This window comes from Patella vulgata, chromosome 2, assembly GCF_932274485.2.
Source record: "Patella vulgata chromosome 2, xgPatVulg1.2, whole genome shotgun sequence".
NCBI classification, from domain to species: domain Eukaryota; kingdom Metazoa; phylum Mollusca; class Gastropoda; family Patellidae; genus Patella; species Patella vulgata.
Window position 1 is genome coordinate 74386174 of NC_065880.2, and position 27097 is coordinate 74413270.

General features: G+C 34.3%; 1 protein-coding gene and 1 long non-coding RNA gene across 2 annotated transcripts; both read right to left on the bottom strand.

The window, feature by feature from the left end:
• Window positions 1–4058: 4058 nt before the first annotated feature.
• Window positions 4059–20591, bottom strand: LOC130010635 (MORC family CW-type zinc finger protein 3-like; the record flags this gene model as incomplete). The annotated part of the gene is made up of 12 exons (XM_056098377.1): window positions 4059–9429; window positions 10275–10330; window positions 10868–11062; window positions 12054–12146; window positions 12431–12464; window positions 14129–14212; window positions 14833–14958; window positions 16238–16324; window positions 16966–17189; window positions 17919–18047; window positions 19154–19292; window positions 20446–20591. Coding segments are annotated over 12 exons (1851 nt in total), but the record flags the coding sequence as incomplete, so codon positions are not given.
• Window positions 20592–21297: 706 nt separating this feature from the next.
• LOC130010879 (uncharacterized) lies at window positions 21298–26544 on the bottom strand. The gene is made up of 4 exons (XR_008786175.1): window positions 26293–26544; window positions 24100–24172; window positions 21631–21763; window positions 21298–21519 (listed from the first exon to the last, which is right to left on the bottom strand). It is a non-coding gene; the product is annotated as an uncharacterized LOC130010879 (long non-coding RNA).
• Between the last annotated feature and the right edge of the window lie 553 nt (window positions 26545–27097).

The following is a 27097-nucleotide window of genomic DNA, read 5'->3' on the forward strand; positions in this document are numbered from 1 at the left end:
TTAGAATTCATTTATAAAGAGTCGGGTTGGGAAACTCTAAAAACTCGGAGGCTGGTCAGGAAATTGTGATTATTGTATAAAATGGTAAATGAGCACACACCCGAATATCTTACAGACCTTGTATCACAAAATCACAGTTATGGTCTGCGCAACTCCCCAAATCTGAGTCAGGGTTTAATCAGAATGTTAGCATATCAAAATTCTTTTTTTCCGTCCACTATTAAACTGGGGAACTCTTTGGATTTACATTTGAGACAATTACCGCAACATTTTCTCTTTTTAAAAAAGAAACTATGTGGCGTGCGGTATATTTTCAAAATGCAAATGTTCCAATTTATTTTTGATGTGGTGATCTACATTTAAACATTTTACACTGCATGCTGAGTAATAAATGCAGTGCCTAAAAAGGGCGATTTATTTCATGTAAATATAGTTGATAGTTTTGCTTGTTCATGTGGATGTGATATTGAAAACGCAAACCATTTCTTATTATCTTGTTCAAAATATAATATCCACAGAGACGTCATGATAGCTGAATTGAAGATGCTACAATTTGGTTATATAATATTAATTGCTGACATTTTGTCGTTTGGTAATGAGTTACTAAACTGTGAAACTAATGTGCATATTTTTTTTAAATGTTCAGAGGTATATAAAAAATACTGGTCGCTTTTTTTCTCAATGACATATACTCTTCAAAAAAAGTAGGGGATATTGAAATGCAAATACCTATGCAGGTTGTGATATGATAAATAGCCATGGACACTTGACATGCTTTGAGAGTATGTTCACAGATGAAGAACTTATCGTCCCAACAGAACCACCGAGCTGCATGTGCGACACGCAATAGCGCCATACACGTGGGATGGGTTCATTGTCAAATTTGCCACTTCAAGGAAGGGTTGATGAAAACTGCCGCTTGCTGGTTTATCCTATCCATGTTTGCTTTCCTATCAGTTCTTGTATAATATTTACTGTTTAGCGTATCTTTGCTTTAGTGTGTTACGTTTAATTTGATCGGGAGACGGGTTCATCCACGTCAACGTCAACCGACAACACTGCAAGAATTGGCGGTGGCACTGCAAGAGGATTGGGTCAGACTGCCCCAAATCGTGATTGGACGGTTGATTAGGAGCATGCCACGACGAATTGCTGAATGTCTGAGGATTGGTGGAGCAATTACTCATTATTAAGACAAAAAGCAAAAACGTCCATTTTCACTTATGACAGTGTATCTCTTTGCGAGTGAAATGGGGCCTTCAGATAAGCCACCCATATGAACTGTTTATGTTCCTGTGTACGCGATTGGCCTGTTATTAAAGGGACTATCCCTTATTTGAACAGAGTCTCAAAAATAAAAGTCTGAGTATGTATGAAATTTAAACGCCAAAATATCGAGGAATGGTGTATTGACCGTATCTCAAAATTTCATTTGGACGTGACCATCATAACTGCTTATCCGGACACGTAACCCTTTTAAGATTTAGGGTCAATTTTTTCGTTGGGAGACCTGATAATCGATTCCCGTTCATTGACCCAAATGCTGTACTTGATAATGAAAGGTAAATTTCACCTACACATTATTTTTATACAGAAAATGTCTGGTTTTATCTAGACACCGCATAATACAGCTTGGGACACCGGTCTCCATTTCCAGATGATGACTGACGGGTTTCAATTATTTGAAAACTTATCACAAATATTGAGTTAGTTGCTTGGCCCTTAGGTAGTAGATTTTCAGGGATTTTAAAACAAAATTAAACAGTGTTATTCTCCAAAAAATTATCGGGATTAGCCCTTAAACATACACTGGTTACCTCTAATAAAAACAGCAGTGCATTTCTGCAGTTTGGTATTGTTTCTGAATATCCCCTACTTTTTTTGACAGTTGGAATTCGATATAAGAGTAGGCCATAGTGCCGCTGTCCGGCCAAAATTTCCCTCATAGCACACTGTATGGCGTATGCCCGTCTTCATTAGCCCAGTTCGGAGCAAAAAAGTAGGATGTTAAACCCCATGTCATTTCCTTTTAAAGAGAGTAACTAGGCTCGTTGGACGATCACACATCTTTGTTATTTGTGTCACGAATCAGAGACAAAACACAATATAAAACTTCTGTAAATTAAATGATATATTATAATTACTCTTCACATATCCGGAATTTATATCTGAGAATATGAATTAACATAAAAGAATATATTGTACAGTTAATCCACTATGGACTGTAAGGGTCTGTCAGATTCGCGACATAATTAAATTGAAATAGTGTACTTTGAAATTATGATGAAATTAAATTTCATATAGTTTCTACACTTACTTTACTATCATTCTTTCTTTCTTTTCTTTTCTTCATACTAAGATATGCAAAACAGATTTGATAATAAATGTAATGTGTTCGATTATGATTATTTGTTTATGTAAATGTATATATTGGAGATGGCGTTCTAAGTTGTAAAACTTGAGCCTTATCCACTTGTTAGTTAGAACAATAAAATATGTTTAAATTCAACCGAGGTCCTGTGCACACATTGGCGTGCACGTAAAAGATCCCTTGGCAGTTGGAATTCGATATAATAGGGCGTTGCGCCGCTCTCTAGGAAATATTTCCCCCATAGCACACTGTATGGCGTATGACCGTCTGCATTAGTCCAATCGAAACAGAACAGTAGGACGTTAAACCCCATTTCATTTTCAGATTCATTGTTTTGATATATATAAACCGGCATCCGATTACGCGTTTTAATGAATCTTTTATGTATAAAACTGTGTCATGTTTTGTCATGGATTATATAAATTTATTTAAAACCCTTTTAATTCTCTTGTTTTCAATCAAGTCTATTGTCAGGAACTACGCAGGTTTTACTTACTACCTAACTATAACATTGCAGGTGATGGAATGGGTAGGTCTGCAATATAGACACAGGCGTATGAATAGACCAGGAAAATTAATGAAGACGGCAGACTATGCTATGCGGCATAGACCATTAGACGTTTTGTCTTTTGGCTATCTGGGTTTCCCGTAATATGAATTTAACGATCGTTTGTTTCAACTGTGAATTGACGAAATAAGATAAGACCGGGTAAAATGCACAAGCCTAGTTGTAAGGGAGTTTTAGTCCACGGCGCCATTAATCAGTAGAAGGTCTGAATGTAGGGATGGACTGAAAAGAAGCCTAAGTTTATGTTATCTATACGTAGTTTTGGGGCCATTTTTAAGTCTTTAATTTGCGTAATTTTGTATGAATTGATAAGATTGCAACCGCAGCACTATAAATTTGTACACGAACTAGAAACACCAGAATACTCTAGGTAGAAAGCATCATTTATAGTAAGTATTTAAAACATTTCTGCGTCAAGGGAGGGGGTGGGGGAGTAATGAGGAACACGAATATGCTGATTTATTCCTTTTCTGTCACCATCAACATCACAGCAATGTCTTATATTTTGGTTTGGTTTAGCGAGCTGATGCAATTTTCACACCATTTAGTTGCAGTTTTAATTTAATATCATGGATTCATTGAAAATCAATATACTTGTTCGTCTCAAGACCTTAAACTCTGTTTATCAATCTAAAGTCAATCGGGTGATAACTTTGGTTCCTAGAGCATCCACAAGATTTTTCAAAGTGATCAAGGGACATAACGCTGGTAGTAATTATCGGAAATCATTGACAATCACTGGGCTTATTCGTGTCATGACCTTAAACACCATGTATAAAGTTATAGTCAATCGGATATTAACTCTAGCCTCTAAAGCGTCCACATACAATTGTGAACGCCGGATCGATGGACGGGTTCGACGACAATAATTATACGACCACATTTCAATGTGGGGGTATAAAAACGTGTTTTTGTAGTTATTCTCCATTCGTTGGTATGCCTTATAGACCTCCCACTCCATCGGATAATAATCTAGCACCATGGAGGTGTATATATTGATATTATACACCTCTATGTCTAGCACCGACATATATGATAACTTATCATATAAAAGTTAGAACCCATGAAATAAATCAATCCCTTTTTTTTTCTTTTAACGAAACAAAAAAACTGTTCACATTTTATTACAGTAATCATAAAAAACAAGTAAAAGTAATAACAATCCCAATTGATGAAATTGTCATATTTCACATACATTCGAAAATTAACATCAAGCTCAGTAGACGATAAGTGTCCTTATTTCCTCACGCTAACATTTACTTCTAGAGAGCAGACAGTTGACCAGATTTTTGATTTGGAACAAAGGGAATTTTAACGATCAAAATGTTGACAATTTACAAGTAAGAACCAGGAACGGAGTGGGGCATTGTCGCGGCTGTTATGGAGTTGTGAAATCATATCAAAAAATTGAAATCCGTCAATCGAACACGCTTGGCAAGTTCATGTCCATGCTCTTAAATTGGTGAAGCCTTTATAGGCTTTTCGAAGAGCGTTGCCCTAAGAAGAACAAGATAGGTAGCGCTTGGGGAAAAGTTCCTCGTCCAAATATATCTACTTCTCATAAAGTTAATTCAGAAACACACAAGGAAAATTTGTACAAATTAAAATGAATTAAAATAAATAAAAGACATGGGTCATAATTATAGAAAGATATATGAGCCTCATTAAGATACATATTGTATTATCTTCCCTGTGAAGGAGAGAGCAAAGGTTAAATGGGGTTTAAAGTCCACTATGTCATTTTGGGTTTAAGTACAGTTTTATTTTAATAATTTGCTTGCATGTAGGGATATCTAGCAGTGGAAGGAAGCGGAACAGGTCTTTACTTTAGGGCCCCTAAGAGTTCTGATCATTGAACTTCTTTTGGTAATGGAAGATCATACATGTATATACACATGGGTGTGAGTAAGATTATGCATCAGTTTTCTTTTCCACAGAGCCACCAAGAGTTCCAATCATCTAATTTATGTTTTAATGAAAGATCATATGCAATATCTAAGATTACAAGTTAATTCTCTTTTTGAGAATTACATCTGCAAAACATTTCAAATCATCTCACTACCACTGAAGAAAATAACTGTGTCTTTATAGAGGTAGTATAAGATAAAAGAATTAATTACATTGCATCCATTAAAGTTATATTAGCATATATCAAACCAACAAGATGAGTAGTGCTTGGAGCCCAGTACATAGTACCAAAGATGGTTTATCAAGATCTTTAAAGTAGAGACTGAACTTCGGAAGCTATGTTTCTACAGTCTGACTGGGCCATGAATGGTTTCCAAGCTGTCTCTTGGTCTACTGGAATCCTGGAAAGCTGCATGAAATTAATTTAATGCTGCATTTGAGATAACTTTAAATAAACCAAGTAATTAATGGAATCTTTTACTTTTGTAACCCAAATTTGTGATCTTTAAGTATAAGTAAATATAAGAACATATCAACAATATATGACAATAATAACAAAGACATTAAATTAAAACACAGAAACAGGGGGGGGGGGGAACAAACTGGCTAGCTTAAAGATAGTCGTCAACAAATCCCACATAGCAAGGTTATTAAAAATGATTTAAATGAACTATGTTCCAGGCTTTAAATGTTAAAATGTAAACAAAAAGATAGATGGCTGAGTAAACCTACATATTAAATACATAGGATTATACAGCCACAGCTGATAAATCAACATACTGAACAAAATAAAACAGCAATGCACAAAAGAATAAATTATTACATTAATTATGTTTTATATATATTATTATACATGATAAACTAACACTGGCATCGACAAAAATCATGCAATTTACTTTAGCAGAAATGAACTTTTCTGCACGGACCGGGATAATGAAGGCAAGCAGTGTGCTATGAGGGGAAATTATGAACAAACAGCAGTACTATTATGGGTTCCTTTACTTTCACCACACCACCATGTCCACAAAACCTCCTCTGTTTTTAGTCTTATAGACACTATACCATGCCAGACTCTCCGGCAGGGTTCTTAATCCATTTTGAAACGAGCCGGCCAGAATTGGGTCAAATGAGGTCCCGGTAGGAAATTGGTTAATTATAAGCTTCCATTCCCTTTAATATAACTGAGACTTTCACAAAAACTAAACTTGACTAGTAGAAACACAACTTCTATGATCACAAATACACACTGAAAACTATTAACAACATAAAACTGGCTAACTATAGCAAGGTTTGACTTGTATAATTATAATACATGTACTATTGTATAATTATAATACATGTACAGTAATAAAGACTTTTTGGTCCACATATTTGGAGGAGATTTAATGGTTTTCAAACATCTTCATATAACAAACACAAAATGGATTTCAACTATAGTACATGCATTTACATGTAGCACTCAACTAAAATGTTACAAAACATTTACCAACCATTAAAGGGGCATTACATGTATATAAGATTAGATCAAGAGCTGACAGTTCTCGCAAAATAATTAAAAAATAAATAATTAAAAGGGAATATGTTCAAAATTTCAGTCAAATTACTTCACACTGAGCTGCTTTATCGCTGTCAGAACAGTGTAGACTTGATTGTCATCAAATAATAAACAAAGTATTGGTTATCCATTTTTAAATTAAATCATTAACTGTCAATCATATTTAAATCTGTTGAAAATCTCCAGCATCCGATGGCATCGAGATTATGATCTTACTACATGTAAGTTAAACATACATTATACAAGAGCTAATTCTGCCTATTGCAGGTCCTTCTTTTGGCCTGAAATGTTATAGAAACTTTTATTAACAAAACAAGACCATAATTAACTCTCAATGGCATCGGATACTCAAGATTTTAACTAGATTAGAATGGTTCGTCATTCAAAAATTTAATTTAAAAATTGGAAAGCGAGGCGAAGTCTCGAATATACCAGTGCCCTGGTTATCACAATGCACACATCTTGTCAAAACTGTGTTAACTTGGCTCAGAATGAAGTAATATTATCTATTTTGGGGCTATTATAGCAAGAATGGTCAGCTCTTTATCTAAATCTTACATAATGTATCTTTAATTAAATGAGGCAAGTCTTTAACTCAATATCATCCACAGTCCTTGACATTGCAAACACGAATTATTGGTCAATTTAAATCAACACTGATATTGTTACATGTACATGTATCTTACCATGAAAAGATAGGCTTTTGATATCCAATCCAAATGCTTTCTGGTGCCATTTGTGATGAAGCCACTCGATGACCGAGGCTAAACATAACCCACAGGAGAATACTACCAGTGCAGATTGGAATAACCAGATACAAAATCTGGACTCTTCGTGTATTTCGCCAAACATAACTGATAATAAATTACAGTAAAAATAGGAACAGTTGAATGTAAATCAGTTTATATACATGCCCAGTACATTATTATATGCTTTACGACCCATTTGTATCCATTTCTAGGTGCCAAAGATTAGAATAATTTATATAAAATTTATGGCATGAACAGACATGCAATAGGCAGATTTAGCTTTTGCATAATGTCTGTTTAATAGTGGGATGTAACACTATCAGCTCAAATTGTTTAAATTAAACTTGACTAGATACTGATCACAAATAAACACTGAAAGCTATTAACAACATAAATTAATATTACGGTAATAGGATATAGCAAAATTTGAGTCAAGTATTGATTTCTTTGTCAGAAACAATTCAATGCTATATAATAGAGTTATTTATAAATACTTTTTGGTCCACATCTTTTGAAAAGATTTTATGATTTGCAAATACTTTCATATAAAAAATAACACAAAATGGATTTTAAAAATACTAAACATTAACAGTGGGATGGAACGGTTCAAATTGTTTTCAATCTGTTAAAATCAAACAGCAACTGGTTAACCACTTTATTCATGTTAAATAATTAGTTATAGATTAAAATATCTGCTTGATGATACTGCTCTAAATTACTAGTTTTACTGTGAATCTAAATGAAACCTAATGTAACATTTGATAACACAACCTGCTGTGGATTCAATCTTGGTATATATATGTATGTTAATCTTCCATGTCAACGTTGTACCCATCCTTCTTGAGTTCAATCTTGGTACATGTACACAAATACGTGTAGCAACAATACTTTGTTAAGCCTCTGAGTAAACGTTATAGTTATACTCATCTATCGCTGATAGTGCAGCACCTAAATGATCTAATTCAGTATAATATCAACAAAAGATTTTCTTTCACTTTTACCAAATTTCCTGAATGATTATAAAAAGGTGGAACCTTCTAATACATGTTCTTCTTATACAGTTTATTTAACACAGATCACAATGGATCTTGTTTGGATACATGTACCATACACAGATCACAATGGATCTTGTTTGTTTACCATATACAGATCACAATGGATCTTGTTTGTTTACCATATACAGATCACAATGGATATTGTTTATTTACCATACACAGATCACAATGACTCTTGTTTATTTGTTTATCATACACTGATCATGATGACCCTTGACTGTTTACAATATACAGATCATGATGACCCTTGATTGTTTATCAGACACAAATCATGATGACCCTTGATTGTTTATCAGACACAAATCACAATGAACTTTATCATCCACACATCACAATGAATCTTGTATGTTTTACATACACCGATCACAAAGAATCTTGTTTATTTGTTTACCATACACAGACCACGACAAATCTTGTTTATTTGTTTACCATATACAAACCACGAATAACCTTGTTTATTTATCATACACAGATTACGATGAATCTTATTTGTTTACCATACACAGATCACAATCAATCTTGATTGTTTACCTTGCACAGATAATGATGAAACCTGTTTGATTACACTATACAGATCATGATAAAGCCTGTTTGATTACACTACACAGATCACGATGACTCTTTTTCAGTTACATGTACCATGCACACATCACGATAAATCTTGAATGTTTACCCCAAACACAGATCAAGATGATTCTTGATTGACCCGGATCATTTCTGTCACGATTGTCTCAATCTCCGTCGCTTCCCCTAAATCTACACCTGGTACAATAATTGATAAAAGAGAGTGAACATTATTTTGTAGATCTTTTAATCTTTTGTTAGCATCTTCTAATTTTAGCTTTGTATCTTCTAATTCTATCTTTGTCACGTCTAAGTCTTTGTCCTGTTTTTCGGTTAAAGTTTTGTCTTTGGAGGGATTAGTATTGCTATCATCTAAGTCTAGATCTGTTTGTGTTTCTATTTCACCTGTTGACACCTCCTTTTCACTAGTGCCAACTTGCGCTTCAAGTTCTTCGATGTTTGGTTTAATATCTTCCATTAATTGATTTTTCTGAACCAATTTAGGATCAGGTATTATTATCTGTTCGTCTTCCTCTGTCAAGTCAATAACTTCATCAGAGTCTGGAATGACTGCAACTACTTCATCTGTATCTTCTTTTTTGATAATAAGACGTTTGCTTACTGTAATATCACTGCCCATAGTTTTCCTTTTCATACCACTGAAGTAGGAAAATTTATAATATTAAATGTGAGTTGTATCATTAATAATAATAATGTAAGTTTTATGGTGTGCTCATTCCATATACATAAAAGTAATGCTCATGGAGCATTTTTGGCTCTCAGATGAGCATTTTTTTAATGTAAAAGAAAAAAGATTTATTTTGTAAGAGTTACATTAATGGAGCTCTTCCAAAAGGGTCTGGATTATAACACAACCATGATTTATAATTCTAAAATTTTGAAATTTAATAAGAATTTCTTATGACAAATCCTTGCAAATTTAAATGAAAATTTCATACATTGCCTGGAAATGTAAATCCAAAATGTAAATCGGCTGAAATCATTCAAAATGATATAAAAAATGTGAAATTCAACAGGGTTCTTCACTGAAAACTAATAAACAATCCTACTGAGTTTTAATACATTCTATCAAGAAATCTGGCCTGTACCGTCTTCACAAGATTTTATGAGTTTGAAATTCTACAGGAAAATTTGCAATCAGAAACAATCCCTGCAAATTTGAAAAACAATAGTGTGCAGGAAATTCACAGAATATACGTTCACATTATATGAACTAGAGAGAAATAGGGTTAACGCCCACTTGATACAAACTAGGTCATTTTGGGACTAACATATGGTTCAATTTTATTTCAATAATTCGGTTGCGCTTAGGGGTCTTTAGCAGTTGGAGGAAACCAGAGGACCCAGAGAAAACCCTCGAGGTTGGACAGACGACCCTACTCCTTCAACCTTGTCACATACAACCAGGGAATCGAAACCATGCCAGTTGACTCAATGACAGACCGTTATATGAACAAAAAAAAAAAAAACGCCAGATAAATACCTTGTAGATGAAACTGTTGGTCCATCAGTTAATTCAGAAGCATCCTCCAACAAAGCCTGTAATGCATATTTATAAACCCAAATAATTATTTCTTTATACTGTTTGAATAGGATTTAGTAATTGAACACATTACAATAAACACAAAAGTTCTATGGATCAACAATTACTGAATTTAATTGGATCTCTGATTAAATGTAGTAATTGTTGATCATTTTTGATTATTTTAATTGTTTCTTTCTTACTGCCACTGAATACAATATGCATTTAGTACACATCTAATTCAATATGAGGGAGAGAGAGAGAGAAAGAGGGAAATGGGGTTTAAGATCCACTCGACATTAACAGACTAGGTTATATCGGAACTAACATTCTTTCAATAATTCACTAACACATAGGGTCTTTAGCAATGGAAGGATCCAGACAAAACCCATGAAGTTAGGCAGGCGACCCTACTCTGCACACCCAAACGATTATGGGCTTGTCATGTGAATAAATGTCTAATTAATAATTAATATAACATTTATAGCCAGAAAAACACCCTGCAATAGACTAATTCAGCTCTTAACATCATGCCTCTTTATAATAATACTTACCGTTGTTTCAAAGTTTGAAACACGTAAACTTTCTGCAGCCTTACATAGCTCCTTTTGGTTTTTGTTTACTTGTGATTTCTTCATCTGTAATTCTAAAATTAATTTCCTTTGATTAGCTTCTCTTTTCTTAGCATCTAGTAACATTCTTCTCAATCCCTCAGTTTTCTTTCTTTCTTGGATTTGTGTAGATGTTACCTGAAACATGAAATGAAATGTGGTTTAACATCTTACTTTTCTGCACCGACTGGGCTAATGAAGAAGAGCATATGCCATGCCCGGAAAGTGGTGCTATGTCCTACTTCCAACTGTCAAGGGTTTATTTACGTGCGTGCCAATGTGTGCATGACCCTAAATTCCTGCATCACTGTCAAGGGGAAACCATGTCAGGAAAATTACGGTGAATTTTTTCAACCAATTATGGGATCAAACCCTGTATCTCCAGGTTAGTGAGCGATGCCTTACTCACTGAGCCACCTTGGCTCCCCAGAGTTTTATAACAAAATTATATAACATCAAGCTTGGAGATAAGGCATCTGTCAAACACACTGTCTGGCAAAGATTAATGCTTCGTCAGGCACAATTCATCTCTGGTCTGTGACTTTTGTCTAGCACAAATCTGTCTTTTTTTCTGTGTCTTTAACACATTCCCTAGACAAAATCAGAATGTCAGGTACTAGTTCATTAATGTCTGATTTTTTGTCAGATATAACTAAAATCAAATTCCTAGACCTTCATAACAATTACATGTTCAATAATCAACCATTCCTATAAACACCATGCTGAGATAAATGAAATGAAATGGGGTTTAACATCCTACAGTACTGCTCCGACTGGGCTAATGAAGTCGGGCATACACCATACAGTGTGCCATGAGGGAAATTTTGTGCAGACAGCGGTGTTACGACCTACCGAAAATCCTGATGAACTTTCTGGGCCAACACAGGGTTCGAACACGGGATCGAACACGGGACCTCCAGGTTAGCAAGCTAACATCTTATTCAATGAGCCACCGTGGCTCGCACATGTTGCGATCAATGTAGCATCTAAAAACGATTTTACCGCATAGTGATTCTACAACAAAATAAATATATAAAAACCTCCCTCCTGGATCAGATTTTTGTGAAACATTTTCTGATAACTAGAATATTTTTTATTTGAATGGCCTGATTTTGCATACAGTTCTTACCTCTGTACATATCTGTTCAACTGTTTTAACTCTCTGCTTTAATTTTTCTTCCTTTTCAATTAATTCTTTTTCTTTCTTTATCAACATCTGATGCTATTAATAGAAATAAAAATTTAATATCAGCATAGTTTCCTTCTGTTATGATTTAAGGTAGGTTGCCAGAAGTTAAGTCTTCGTATACCAATAATGTGTATAACTTTGAAGTCAATTGGATAATAAGTTTAGCCTTTAGAGTGTCCACAAGCAAATGTGAATAATGGACGGAAGACAACATATGAATACATCTGTAACAAGTTATCTAATAACAATGGATCTATCAAGAAATCAAGTACGTTATTCTCCAAGGAAGGTAAAAATATTTAAAATAAATAACTTACTCCTTCAACTCTTGTTTTTCGTTTTTGTTGTTCCCTGAAAAATATATAAACATTGGAATATAAAATATATAAACATTGGAATATAAAATATATAAACATTGGAATATAAAATATATAAACATTGGAATATAAAATAATAAAACAATAAAATATATAACCATTGGAATATAAAATAATAAAACAATAAAATATATAACCATTGGAATATAAAATACAAGAGTATACAAAAAAAAAATATCATATGGCCACTGCAAACTCAGCAAATACAAGTTGGGGCTGAGATCTTGGATTCGATTCAATTCCTTTGTTGGATTAAAAAGTCCAAAGGGATTTTCCAGAGAGGTTTCCCATTAACTGTGATGCAGGTGCAAAAGAAATTGACGCATATGCAAAAGAACCATTGACAGAATTTGCAAAAAATAGCAGGTCTTAGCACTTCTGTCTAGGTAAAATTTTCTTGTGGCTCACTGTAAGGCAGAGCAGAAAAGTGTGACATTAAACAAGTTGCATCCATAGGGTATGTTTCAATCGATTACATCTGTCTGATTTTGTCAATCAACTTTCTTGTCTATTTTTTTTTTTCAAGAACTATATACACAAATAAGAGAAAATTTTCAGAGAATTATTGATAATAAAACTTGCCAGACAATGAAGCTTGCCAGACAGTATAATATATGGTCTCAGTAGAGTCTGTACAATGAGTGACCACAATAAAACGTGCGTTCCAGTCATTGTTTTTTTGTGGCGCGCGATCGCTCTCGAGCGCCTGTCGCGCACCCGAATGTCGACTGAGGGGAGGTTTTTCTCCCTCACTTTAAAATTGAAAATCGCTCTCCATATTTGTAAATCATGGACATGTATTTGGGTTTTTTTCAAAAGAGTGTGAAAGACTCACATTCCGAGCGCCACCATGCTGTCATTGTGAACATTTATTTGGTGTATTCGATTAGTATAATGTGATCGCACAAGCTAATAAAATTCTGATGAATATGTTGCTAAAAATAGATGGCGACTATGCACCATTGGTTAATTTAACTGAAATGAAAAGTAAAACTCTCGCGAGACGTGAGAAATTACGAGAGATGGCACGTGAAAATTTCCAATGAGAATAATTCCGGAAGAAATAAATTATATTTTAATTGAATTTTCAAGCATTTATGATTATATTTTGAATAGGGGTTATGTTTTTAAACAAAATTTATACAAGCTATATATATTTAGAAATGTCGACAAGTATTTCTATTGGAATACCGTATGTACTGTAGTTATAGACGACAGTAGAAGTTTGACTTGACCGTACGACTACGAGTGCTATTTAGCAGACGATGTTTATTATCATTTATATGTAACCAAGAATGATGACCCTTACACGCAGTTATTGATCTTCAGAACCATTTCCCATACAAACAACCAATCACTCTCCATAATATCAGATCATTCTCCATAATTTCTAAATCACTCTTCTTAACGAAACTGGGAGAGCTTTTTTGGGGGAGCGATTTTTTCAATTTGTTCATTAAGGGGAGATTTTTTCGGCTCTCCTCTAAAATACAAAAAACAACGACTGGCGTTCGTAATGATATATAAAACAGTGAGTGAAGAGGGAGCAAAATGAAGGTGTGGATAATCAAAGACCATAATAAAATGAGAGTTCATAATGAAATATGAAAATCTGTTATGTCATACAATGAAACTTACATTTCTTTTTTAAATGTTTTTTGATATGACGCATGTTGTAAAGAGAGATCTTCATCTTCTGGTTCTTCTATAATTTCACATCGACTAATAAATAAAAATAGACGAACAAAGCAAGGAAATAAATAACAGATGATTCAAGCAAATTCATGTGTATCATAAAATGATTGAAATATTGTCTTGATAAGAAATTAATCCCCAATCCATTCCATTTATGACTCTAATATATAAAGCTGTATTATAAATAAATCTTCCCAAAATAATTATTGACAAAATATCACATCTGTGACAAAACATGTCCTTAATTTGTTCCAAACACGAACTGTTGAAACAGTGTATATCAAGACAGACTGTTTATTGCTACCTGACCAACCCTAAATGTTTTTAGCCCAAATTGTCGACCCTTACGCTTTTCTTCTCCTTTCCAAGCCAGGTCCCATAAATTTGTCTGGGCGTTTTTTCTTTCCTGGCTGACTGTTTACAGTGAGGCCTAAAGACAAGAAATACCTGTTTATTGTTACCCGACCAGTCCTGTATGTTTTAGCCCATATCGCTAAACCCAATGTTTTTCTCCTCTTGTCTGGACCTGGGGTTTTTTTTTTGGCTGACTGATTGTAATATTGATGTGTTATTCAGTAAATCTCTTCTGTACTGGAGCGGTTATTTGATTATAACTGTCCCCTCTTATCAAGAAATCTACAACTTACTTGTGTGAGGCATCAGGGTTCATATAACAATACCATTTATCTGGTAACTGTCTGTTGATACCATCTGGTAAACGTCGCCATTTTAAACAATTATCACACTGGGCCCACAACCAATCTGGATTGGCTCTATAAAGATATAGGAAAATATGTAAGTATCATTACATGAGATTGGACAGGCGACACTATTCCTTGTCATGTACAAGCTGGGAATCAAAACTGTGTCACTTGACTCAATAACTGAAAGTATAGGAAATGGGTGTGGATCCTTTGGGACATTTCTTCAAGTGTGAATCCATATTCATTCAAAAACTTTTCTAGTGGCATCATTTTTGTAACTATCAGAATCAGTCTTGAAATGCTCAATTATTTTTATTATAACATATCTGTTCGTGTGTTCTTCGACATTAAAGGGTACTGCAACATAGGATGCAATGATACATTCATAAACAATCGTGATTAAACATGATTATTGCAAAATAAAAAATTGCAATATCTTGGATTATCGTGATGAGATCATTTATTGTGATAATTCAAATAATCGTCCTTGAAGGATTTATTATCGCAATTATTAAAACTAATAAATGTGTAAACAGAATCAAAGCTTTGTTCGGCAGTCATTTTTTCTAACAGAAATAAAAGAAACATCATCCAGACGCATAAATTGTATATAACAAAACTGCCGACTTCATAATCGATGGTCAACAATCAGGCCATGGGAGTTAGTTTCTATGGCAACAACACTCTAATCAACACAGCGTGCAGTGGGGTAACTAGAAGAAACTGTTTGCACAAGATGTTTCATTATGCTAGTGTCATTTTGACGAGAATTTGGTCGAAATAATACGAAGTATTTTCCAAATTTTATAAATTTGATTCTCCCAAATCATAATTTGCGATTATTATAAAAATAATCATGATATATCGTGATACAGCGATTGTTGAGAAAATACGTGATTATTTAATCACCTGACCCAATAATTGTGATTAATCCCAATCCCCAGGGTTTGACTGCATCCTTAATTGCAACCGATATCAGTCTGTTATGTTTCATATCTGCAAAATGTTCTTAATTCACTTTGTAAAAGTATGTTTGCTCTCTATCATGTCTTGTTTTTAACAGGGAATAAGTAATTAGGTAGACTATACCTTAGGAACTTAAAACATTACGACTTGCTATTTTCGTCTAATTTGCTGCAACTATGTCCTGATTGACAGTGACACATTGTTTGATTAAATTAAGGACCTACATTCCACTCATTTGTGGATACCTGAGTAGGGTTGATCAGTCTCGCTCTTGTGGGTGAATCTTTTAGTAGTTCTTTCTAAATTATGAGATTGGATTTTTTTCTGCACATTTCTAAACCAGATATAATGTAATGAATAAAATAAATTAAAAACGACTTACCCTAGATTAGTAGAAACAGAATTAGAACCTGATTTCTTCTCATTCCAGTATTCATTAGTTTTAATCGCTAATGCTGACATAAAAGTACTGGAATACAGATAGTTTCAATTTAAAAATTACAAATTGTTATCATTATTCTTGAACAAAGGTTACATCTTTTTCAGGATATTTGGGGTGGGTGGTCAGTTGGTCTCACATTGTGTATTAGATCAACAGATTATAAAGTTTATCACAGAGGTATGGCTTCGATCCCATCTTGTATGTGACAAGGAATAGCGTTACAGAAGAAGTGAAAAGAATTGAATTTTTTTTGTTAATGTGATCTTCATTAGAATACATTTTCTATCCACCAATAAAAAACAAAACTAAAGATTCACGCAAGGGCGGATCAAGATTGGCATCGAAAGTATCAGATCTCATCTTCATATTGACTGTTGCAGTGACAACGAGCGAGCACTAAAGGTGCAAAAAGTACATGACAGGAGGTCTAAGGAGCCTACCGCATAAAATTTGAATAAATGGAACGCTGTAGATGCCATTTCTGATAGAGGCGGATCAAAGACTTTTAGCAGAAGGGGTCCCAATTATATCAGATCTCCATACTGACTGTTGTAGTGACAATTGGCAAGTGCACACATCCGGGGTCTATCGCTGGAAATTTCGATAAAAGGAATGATGTAGATGCCAGATCCGTGCACGGTCCAACACACTTGCTAGTTCATACTTACTTGTAACGCTCATCTTTGTTAAAATCTTGTTTGTTGTGGATTGGTTGTAAAAAATTGACCTCTACAACTCCAACTACACCGACACCAAGGTCATTGGGTTGTTTCTGGTAACCAACCTTTTCAAAGGCTTTGATCAGTCGATTTTTGTGGTACATCATAATACCATATTCTTCATTACTACTTTCCGAACAAGTAAAGCCATAGGTTATTTTCAATGGTTTATCCTGGACTTTGGTCAAGAAGCATAAACATTTGGATTCTAAAATAGTCACTGACTGCATGATATCGGTTATGCAATGACTTCATATGCAAACTGACAATTTATATATCATATTTCATGGTATTAACAAAACATCACCTGAAGCTAAAATCTCAATTTTCAAATCTATGTCAAACTGTGACAGTATTCTAGGGCTAATGAAGACGGGTATATGACAGAAGGTGCATACATGATGGAAATTTTGCCTGGAGAGCGATTCTATGCCTACCTTTCTTTCAAAATTAAAATTGGTAGGAGTTCTTTTACGTGCATGCCACCGGGTACACGGGACATCAGCTAGACACTATTCCTTGTCAGACCCTCAATTCTGCATCACTGAGAATGGGGAGCCAATTCCAAGCTACTTTCTCGGATTGAACTCATGACCTTCTGGCAAGCTAACCAGGAGATCTCGGATTCATGACAGTGTTGTTCGAGACAGTTCTTTTACGTGAACGCCAATGTGTAAACAGGACATCAGTTTTTCATCCCATCTGAACAACTAGACACTGTCCTTGCCAGGCTCTCCATTCTGCACCACTGACAAGGAAAAATTGCATCCAAAAATCCTGAGAAACTTTCTCTGCTAACACCAGGAGCAAATGCAAGACCCCCTGTTTAGCGAGCCAGCATCATACTCATTGACCCACCACGGCTCCCCAGTCAAGTTTGTTTTTCAGTTTTTAAAGGATACAAGCCAATGTGGTTTATATCTGTCAGTTTCAGTTTGAGATAAACTTTTACAGATTAACTTGGTTTTAACTTTCTTTCCTCGTAACACAATCTTCATCCTTGGTTTTAAAAATAAAATACTGCAATATTCCTGAAATTAATAAAGTAATTGTGTTTATTGGCCATTTTAATCAATCAGCATTTCTGGCATATTTCTGGCAGAATTAACCCAGAAAGTAAAATGAAATGGATGAAATGGAGTAAACCTGAAATGTCCTGGTCAGCAAGCCTGTATCTTACCCACTCCAAATTAATGAACACTTCACAAGGTCATTTCAGGACTAACATATAGTTCAATTTTATTTCAATGATTCTCTTGCGTGGAAGGAAAACTGGGGACCTACTCTTGTCACGTACAAGCAGGGAATCAAAACCATATCACTTGACTCAATGACAGGCCTTATGATCTAAAGCAACCCCTCGAATACTGCTTTTATCACCTTCATATTATTAAAGAATGAATGAAATGTAATGGGGTTTAACATCCAAATATTCTGCACCAGCCTGGCTAATGAATACCAGCAGACGTTTTTCATGACATCTAAAAGACAAAACAGCTGTCTTTGTCATACACGACTGGCTGGAAAAATAAAATACTGAGGAACTTGCACTGTAACCCGGGTATCATTTAATCTTGTGTATCAAGCACTAATTTCTTTCACATTCCTTTAATATCAAATCTTTGTTTAATCATTTAAAATCACCCAAATTCATCTAATTTGTACTTTAAACTGTATAGTACAGTTTAAAGCTGACTGATTAATTTTGATAATGAGTATCCATCCAATTTACAAGAATTTAATCATTATACACCAATAACCAATTGGGTTGTTTATTTTTTAACAGTGATCGAGAATTTAAATGCTTGTAAATTAGACACTCATTATCAAATTTAAATGATCCGCTTTAAACTGGACGCAAGTACAAATTAGATGATTTTGGTGATTTTAAACGATTTTTTACAAATTTTTAAACAAAGAATTGATATTGAATGAATGTGAAAGAAATTGATAAATACACAAGATTAAATAATGCCCGGATTACAGTGATGCTTGACCAACAATTGTATCAAACCTGTGATCTCGTGGATAGTGAGGAAGCATCATACGAAAATAGACATTAAAGAAATAATTTGCCAAATATCCATCAAAATTTTTATGTTTTTTACATAAAAAGTTTTAATCGAATGGTACCTACTCTTAAAGATATACAGTACAATGGCACAGATTCTTGTACAGGACGATACACAGATGTCAAATCAATTTCTAAAGTCTGTGGATTCAATATATCTGTTGGATCACTCTCAAAATCCAGCTCAAGCTTTCCTGTGTTGTCTCTGGAAAATAAATGATTCCTATAAGTCGACAAAATCCTTCTACAGCATTTAGCAATTGAATATAATACTAAAACTAAACACAATTTAGTTCACATTGCTTACTTGCAAACGACAACAGGAACTTATGAAATGTAGTGTGAAATAAACTCAGTGATTGTTTTCCATATAAATTGTGTTTTAATATAAGTCGACAAATTATTGATTAAAATAATATTTATATTTTAAAACTGAAAGAAAAAAAAATGTGCATGATGGCACAGTTAAGGCATAAAATATGAAATGAAATGGGGGTTTGCTTAACGTCCTAATTTTCTACACCAACTGGTCTGATTAAGACAGGCACATGCCGCAATGCCTGCTATGAGAGATATTTTGCCCAGACAGTGGCGTTTCTGCCCACTGTCCATTAAAGATCCAACTGTCAAGGGTTCTTTTACAAACATGCCAACATGTACATAGGAACTCGTTTTTTTGTCCCATCCAAACAACTAGACACTGTTTCTTGCCAGAATCTCCTTCCTGCACCACTGACAATGGGAAACCAGGACTGAAAAATCCTGTGAACTTTTTCAGGCAACAGCAGACGTGGAACGTCCAGGTTAGTGAGCCAGCACCTTACAGTACATACTGAACCACCATGCTTCCCAACAAATATAATGAAATGGGGTTTAACAGACAACAGCACTACAGCCTACTCTTATATCGGATTCCAACTGCCAAGGGATCTTTTATGTGCAAGCCGATGTGTACATGGGACCTCTGTTTCTCGACCCATCCGATTGACTAAGACGGCTGTCCTTGTCAGACCCTCTATCCTGCACCACTGACAAGGTGAAACGTCCCTGGAAAATCCCGATTTACACTGGGATCGAACCCACGAACTCCAGGCTAGCGAGCCAAGCGTCTTACTCACATACATGTAGCTATCGTGGCTTCTGGTTACCAACATAAAGTATAACTAATTTAAGATGCATTATGTAAGAGCCAAATCTGCCAACTGCATGGTCTATTTTCTGGCTTCAAATGGTATATAAATTTTTATTTAAACATTTATTAACATGACAAGCCCATAATCAATGCTCTGGGCCAGCGGATGGCCCCAATTTTAAGTAGTCTTGATTGCCAAGCACTGTTGGTATGATAATAAACTTACGCTTTAAGATTATAGAGAATTATTCTTGTTCCTGTTTGTAGATCTGACAACTCTTCAAGTTCTGCTAATAAACGTTCTTCTGTGTTGAAGGAAGAAAATGATGTAATGGCTTGAATATTATTGACTGTTTCTACCGACTCAGATCGCTTCTGTTACATGTGTTAAGGTATGGTTTTTTTTTCTGATATAGTAAAGGCTGTAATCGAGGTCATGACCTTTGATCAGTGAAATTTGTTGACCTGCCCTGATCTGATAACCTTTGTGTTAAAGTTCAAGTTCAAAGGTCAGAAAGTTTAGCAGTTGAAGGTCCAATCCACTAAATTGAGAACAAAGTAGTTCGATAGAAAATGTAAGTATGTTTTCAAGCAGGAAAATGCTAGAAATGAACCATATGGAGCACTGACAACTATGTTTTATAGAAAGAGAGAGAGAGATATGGTGTATAACGTCCACTCGGGACTGACATTTGATTCAATTCTATTTCGATAATTCACAAGCAGCGGGAGGAAACCAGAAGACCCAAAGAAAACCCACAATGGTGGACAGGTGACCCTACCCCTTGTCACGTACAAGCAGGGAATCGAAACCACACCACTCAATGACAGATCTTTGGAATTCACATGCACATGTTAACCACTAGACCACCCAAACCCTCGACTGTTTTATAATCAGATCACACAACAGGGGTTGTGTGATCACCGCATAAAAGTTGTCAACATGTCCACAATATAGACAGGTATCTTGGATGACAACTTTTGGCACTAGATTTTACAAGGTATATGTAAACATGAACAAGGGACATCACTCTAGAAGAAGTAATTATAGAAAGGGTATATAAAAAGGATATTTGTAATACTGTTCCAAGTAACTAAAGGCACAACTACGGTTTCTGCCTTGGTTTTACTAAGGAATGTCTGTGACAACATTCCAACACTCATTTCCTTCAGATGATGAGTAAATACTAAAACATCTTTGGCAATTCTCATAGATCCTGATTTAAAACCATTTCCATAGTGACCAATAGGCTTGTGTCCAGATTTTGACTCATATTTTGCTTTTTCACAAAATCCAAAACTATAAAAAATAAACAGGAATTTTAGTGACATCAAATAATGCAAAGAATGGTTTGATTTGATATCTACACAAGATTTTATTGTCGTGATTCGTGCCGTTTGTTGTCCTCACCTTAACATTTTTAACAACCTATCAGCATTCAATCCAGCTCCATTATCAGTGAAAGTGAGGCAGGTTTTACCACCTTCTTCCATCTTATCAATCCATAATTCAGAAGCATTAACATCAGGATCATAGGCATTGTCTAAAAAAAAAAAAAATGAGATTAACGTCCATATACTCATACAAAACATACTTTTAAAATTTTTGAAGAATAAATGAATGAATTGGTTTTATGACACATCAGCTCCAACTGGGCTATATTGCACCAAACATATGGTGAATTGAAGAATAAAACTGCTTAATTCTATGATGCTAGACCGTTGTTATATGAAATGAAATAATGGGTTTAATGTCCTGTTGTTCTAATCCAACTGGGCTAATGAAGATGGACACAAGTCATATAGTGTGTAATTTTGCCTTGAAAGTGGCACTACGGCCTACTCTTATATCGAGCTCAAACTGCAAAGGTTCTTTTACGTGCATGTCAATGTGTACATAAGATCTCAGTTTTTCGTCCCATTCATATGATTATACTGTTATATAAGCTAACATGTACATATGGGTACTATCAGAAGCTCTCCAATATCTATATACATGATGTACATGTATCATGAAATACAATTTGTCAGTATTCATTCGAGGCTTGTAAGAAGTTACCAAATCTCTAGTTTATGATGTCTTAAGTTTGTCCAGTCCTTAATAAACAATAGGTGCCATATCTGAACTAAGTGCATGTACATAACATTTTTTAGCTAAAAGGGACAATTATTGGCTGGGAGATACTAATTGTAGGCCAGTTGGGGAGGTTCAGGTATTTCCAGAGTCCACAATGGCTGTATTTTGGGTATACAGTACATGTAGGTTTAAGGTTAGTATTCCCCAAAATACTCTATTTATATAAAGCGGCCATTGTGGACTTCAGACATTACTAAACCTCCCCAACCGGCCTACAATTAGCATCTTCCAAATTGGCTTGCATTTTTTTTTACATGTACCTACATGTATATTTAAACCATCCCACTTGCATTAACCTTTTCCTGATATTGATGAAATCTATAAGACAGCAACATTTTGGGAAAGGGAAGTTCAGATGGTCAATATTGCCAATGTGTAACTATAAATCGACACTAATACAACTACCAACATTCTATAAAATTCTCTATCAAAATTGGGAAGATGTATTTACAAGCCACATTGATACTATTGATAATCTTGAAGATCAACTTATTTGGAATAATAAAAATATAATAATAAACAACAAGCTAATATACAATTCAAATCTATTAAATGATAATATTGTATATGTAAAAGATTTAAATACTGATAACTATAACAGTGAACAAAATAAATTAACTTTTCAAGGTATCAAGTCGAAAGTAGGAAAGCTATTAAACCTTTCCACTTGTATCTATAATCCTAACCCGACATCAATCTGTGACTATCTTAATAAAATATTAAACATAATATACAATAATTCAATCTGTAAAATTAAATCTAAAGATGTGTACAATAAATTAATCCTAGAAAAACTTACTAATCCAACATCGATTTCAAAATAGCAGAGGTCTTTAAATGATGTCATCACTATCGATGATTTTCATAAATATTTTAAATTAATTTATGAAATTTTACCGGACACAAAACTTAGAACATTTTAGTATAAGTATTTACATAATATAATATATACAAACGATACTTTACTCAAATGGAAATTAAAGCCTTCTAACTTGTGTGATTTCTGCAGTGCCGCCATTGAAAACAAATAAAATAATCTTTTCTACTACTGTTATTACTCTAGTAAAATTTGGTCTAAATTTCATAAACTAATTAATAAATTAGATATAGAAATTGTTTTGAAAAGGCAAAATATTCACTTTGGATGGTCAAGACAAAATCGTTTGAGATTAAATGTATTCATTTAGTTGAATGGAGAATGGATCTTTATACTGTCAAAAATTTCTTAAATGCCAATCGAACAGTTTAAAACATGATCATGACCATGAGAGCATAAAGGTATGTGTGGGTTGTAACAATATTATGGCCATGACCTAATATTGGTTTCAAATTCGTAACAAGTTTTATTAGATAGGACATCATATATTGCTATGGAAATAGATGATATATTTATATATTAAAATGACCCATAGGTTAACAAAAAACAGACTGGCTTGTACTGCCATTTCCTGTTCATCAAACACACACCATATCATCTCGTTTATGAAACTACACGATGGAATGCACTGACAGTGATGCAATATACATGTACCTAGCTGACCAAATTAGAAAATAATTCCAGCTAAGTTGTGCGAAAAATTGCATTTCTTTATAAAGGCATCAGCATCTTGGTTGGCCAGTTCTCTATTTCCAAATTTGGCCTGCCCTGCATACAATTCCATGCATATTTGTGGCATAATTTAACCAATCAAATAACTAATAAATTACAAATTTATTATAACAAAGAAGAAATTAGTATTTTACCTATTATTTCTGCTATTGCACTAAAAGCCCAGGTATGACTAGTACTGTTGGCATTTAGAAATGCTGGACTAACCTGGAAAATAATTTATTTATTACTATAATGAATAATTACTTTATTGTAGGCTAAGTTGAATATAATCTTTAATGTTCATAGTTGGTTTAGGCTTAAGATGGGGGATTAACATCTACTCGACCCAAATTAGGTCATTTTGGGACTAACATATAGCTCAATTGTATTTTAATCATTTGTATGTGCGGTAGGTATTTTAGCAGTTGAAGGAAACTGGAGGACCCACAAGGTTGGACAGATTACCTAACTTCTTGTCACGTTCAAGCCAGGAATCAAAACCCAGCCACTTGACTCAATGACAGACCTTGTTATTTCATGTGCACGTGTTAAAGTTACATGTACCATCCATCCCCACCATCACATCCTTTCCCATTTTGAACTTGACACCAACATGAAATTGTCAAAAGTTAGTCATGTGTGTGTGTGTCTAATGTAGACAAATATAAGTTGCTTGCACTGCAAGCTGATACTCAAATCACTCAAACTTTGTGCACTGGTACTGATAAACATTTTTTTTCAGGTACATGTAAAAACTTCTGGAGCATTATCTTCTCAGACCCCAAGAGGTTAGTTACTTGGTGTGGTGCCTCTTGGTTTCCTGCAGCAGCTACTAAACCCTCACTCGGGCAGCAAGTTACAAGACGAGCAATATCAAATGCAAATCCAAACCATTAGATCCACTGAATATAAGTCCCAATCCATTTCAAATAACTTTAATTGATATTTTTCGTCGCCCAAACCCATATACGATCAAAATGATCGCGCTGTCAAACTATCTTTCAATGTTAACCAACCCCCGCAACAGGTATATTGGATTCGACCAATACGTCACGAAGACATTGTTGACATCGACTCTGTCGAAATTACAAGTAAATTTTCAAATTTTTCAAGAGAGAACTTGTTCTCATCGTTGTGATAATTAGTTGTGCAATGGATTTTATCGAACGGGAGTTCATTACAAACACACAGGTAAGTTTATATTAACCAAAGTTAAGTAGTTTGTTCATAATCGAAGAAATCCGTTTAAAATTTACCAAGACTCAGACAGTAGTCGTTATTGCAATAAATAAAAGACAATTAACAATGTTATTTCTTTTTTATTGTTAATAAACTGTGGTCTGCCTCGCATAAAACCAAAATAAAATATTACTAATATAGACACACAAATTTTCAACAACTTACCGGTATTTATTTTTATTCATTCGAAACCAAGTCAAAACGTCGCCAGACTGAGTCCGATAAGTCGTCAATAAGTCTGAACCATAGTGGTCAAACTGAATCCGAAAGATTGTGGGACTGAAATGTCGTGCTACTAGATGCTCAAACTAATTATCAAAATAAACTAGAACAATATGTTAGTCCCGAATGACCTAGTTTGTGTCCAGTGGACATTAAAGAGCATAGTCTATATGATAGGGCTCTTTTTTTTTTAACCTTGAAGTAAAACAAAAACAGTTCATTACAAAATGGCACCCAAAACCATAGGGTACACGAACCCCTGTACTGATTATAAAATTAAAATGTTAATTAATTGCATCTTAAATATTGAATATTACGGTCCTATTAGTTTCACGGCAAGATAACAACATAAATATTTATTGAAATTGATCAATATTGAATTCTAATTCATATTTTTAATTTTGAATATTATGGAAAATATTGAGTTTGAGACTTAGCTCCTTTAAACTCTCCCTCCCCTGTCTCTCTCATCATTACAATGACAACAAAAGCAACAATGCATATTGACGAAGCAGCGATGAGAGAATTTTACTAAAGTCAAAGTACTGTACTACTACAAGACGAAACGAAATAGAGTATAAAATCATTCTGAATTGTTTCCTACATGTATGTAACTATGGAGAGAAAGACTGTCATAATAGTGTCAACCTATTTTCACTTTAGCAAGGGGTCAATCTACATTGTATCGTAATCAATCTATAAATAGAATAGTAAATGGTGGGAAAATTCTTTGAACTGACCTAATTATTAAAAAGGAAGTCTATATGCACGTTTCGTGATCACGCAAGTCATGTGATTCAAATAGAAAGTTGTACGTGCAAAAAAATCGAACTCCTGACTATTGTTCACGTTTTCAAAGCAAAGAAAAACAAAAGTAAACTCACTTTACTGAGCGCTATTCCCTTCTGGTTCTCCATTTTGTCCAACGACTGCACTTGATTGGCTGAACAGGGCTGTGCATGAATAAGATTATCTACGCCTTGATTATTTGATCTTCTCCTGTAAAACTCCTGTAAAATAGACACAATATTTTGAAGAAAATCAGGAGCTACAACGCGGGACCCTTGTTTCTAATTGGAATACGAATGCTCATAGACAATAATGAATGCAAGACAAATGTGACCAGTATCTGAAAATGACAAATCCCGTTCCAATTACAGCGGTCTTGCCTTGAATCAAGTGAACCAATCTAATGGAAGAGACTCGAAAGGATTCTTGGAACTTTTTTAGATGCTGTAATCTTTAAATATACCCTACCGTTGCTTAAAAAACAAAAGGATAGAAATATTATAAAAATAATTCAAAGCCGTAATCAGGATTTAAATGTAATTGTATAACATTATTTTATAAAATACCTTTTAAAACCGTCCAACATCCGAAAGCCCGCACAGGTCTCTGCATAAATTAAGAAAAATATTTTGTCATTAAAATCAGTACCCTGGGGTAGTCTCCCTTATCATATTTAAAGTTGTCCCGACAAAAACTTTTAATGGATTTCGTAATAAGAGATTATTATTAGGCTAGCTTAAGTAGAACAATCGACACGTTTCCACTTCAGTCTCTGATTTATTATAGATAAGCGGTTAACAGAAGACTTTGTATTTGTTAACTTTGTATATAATTATGTTTTATACCTGTAGACCTAATCCTGAATAAATAATAAAAATCAACACATCTTGCAAATTGTTG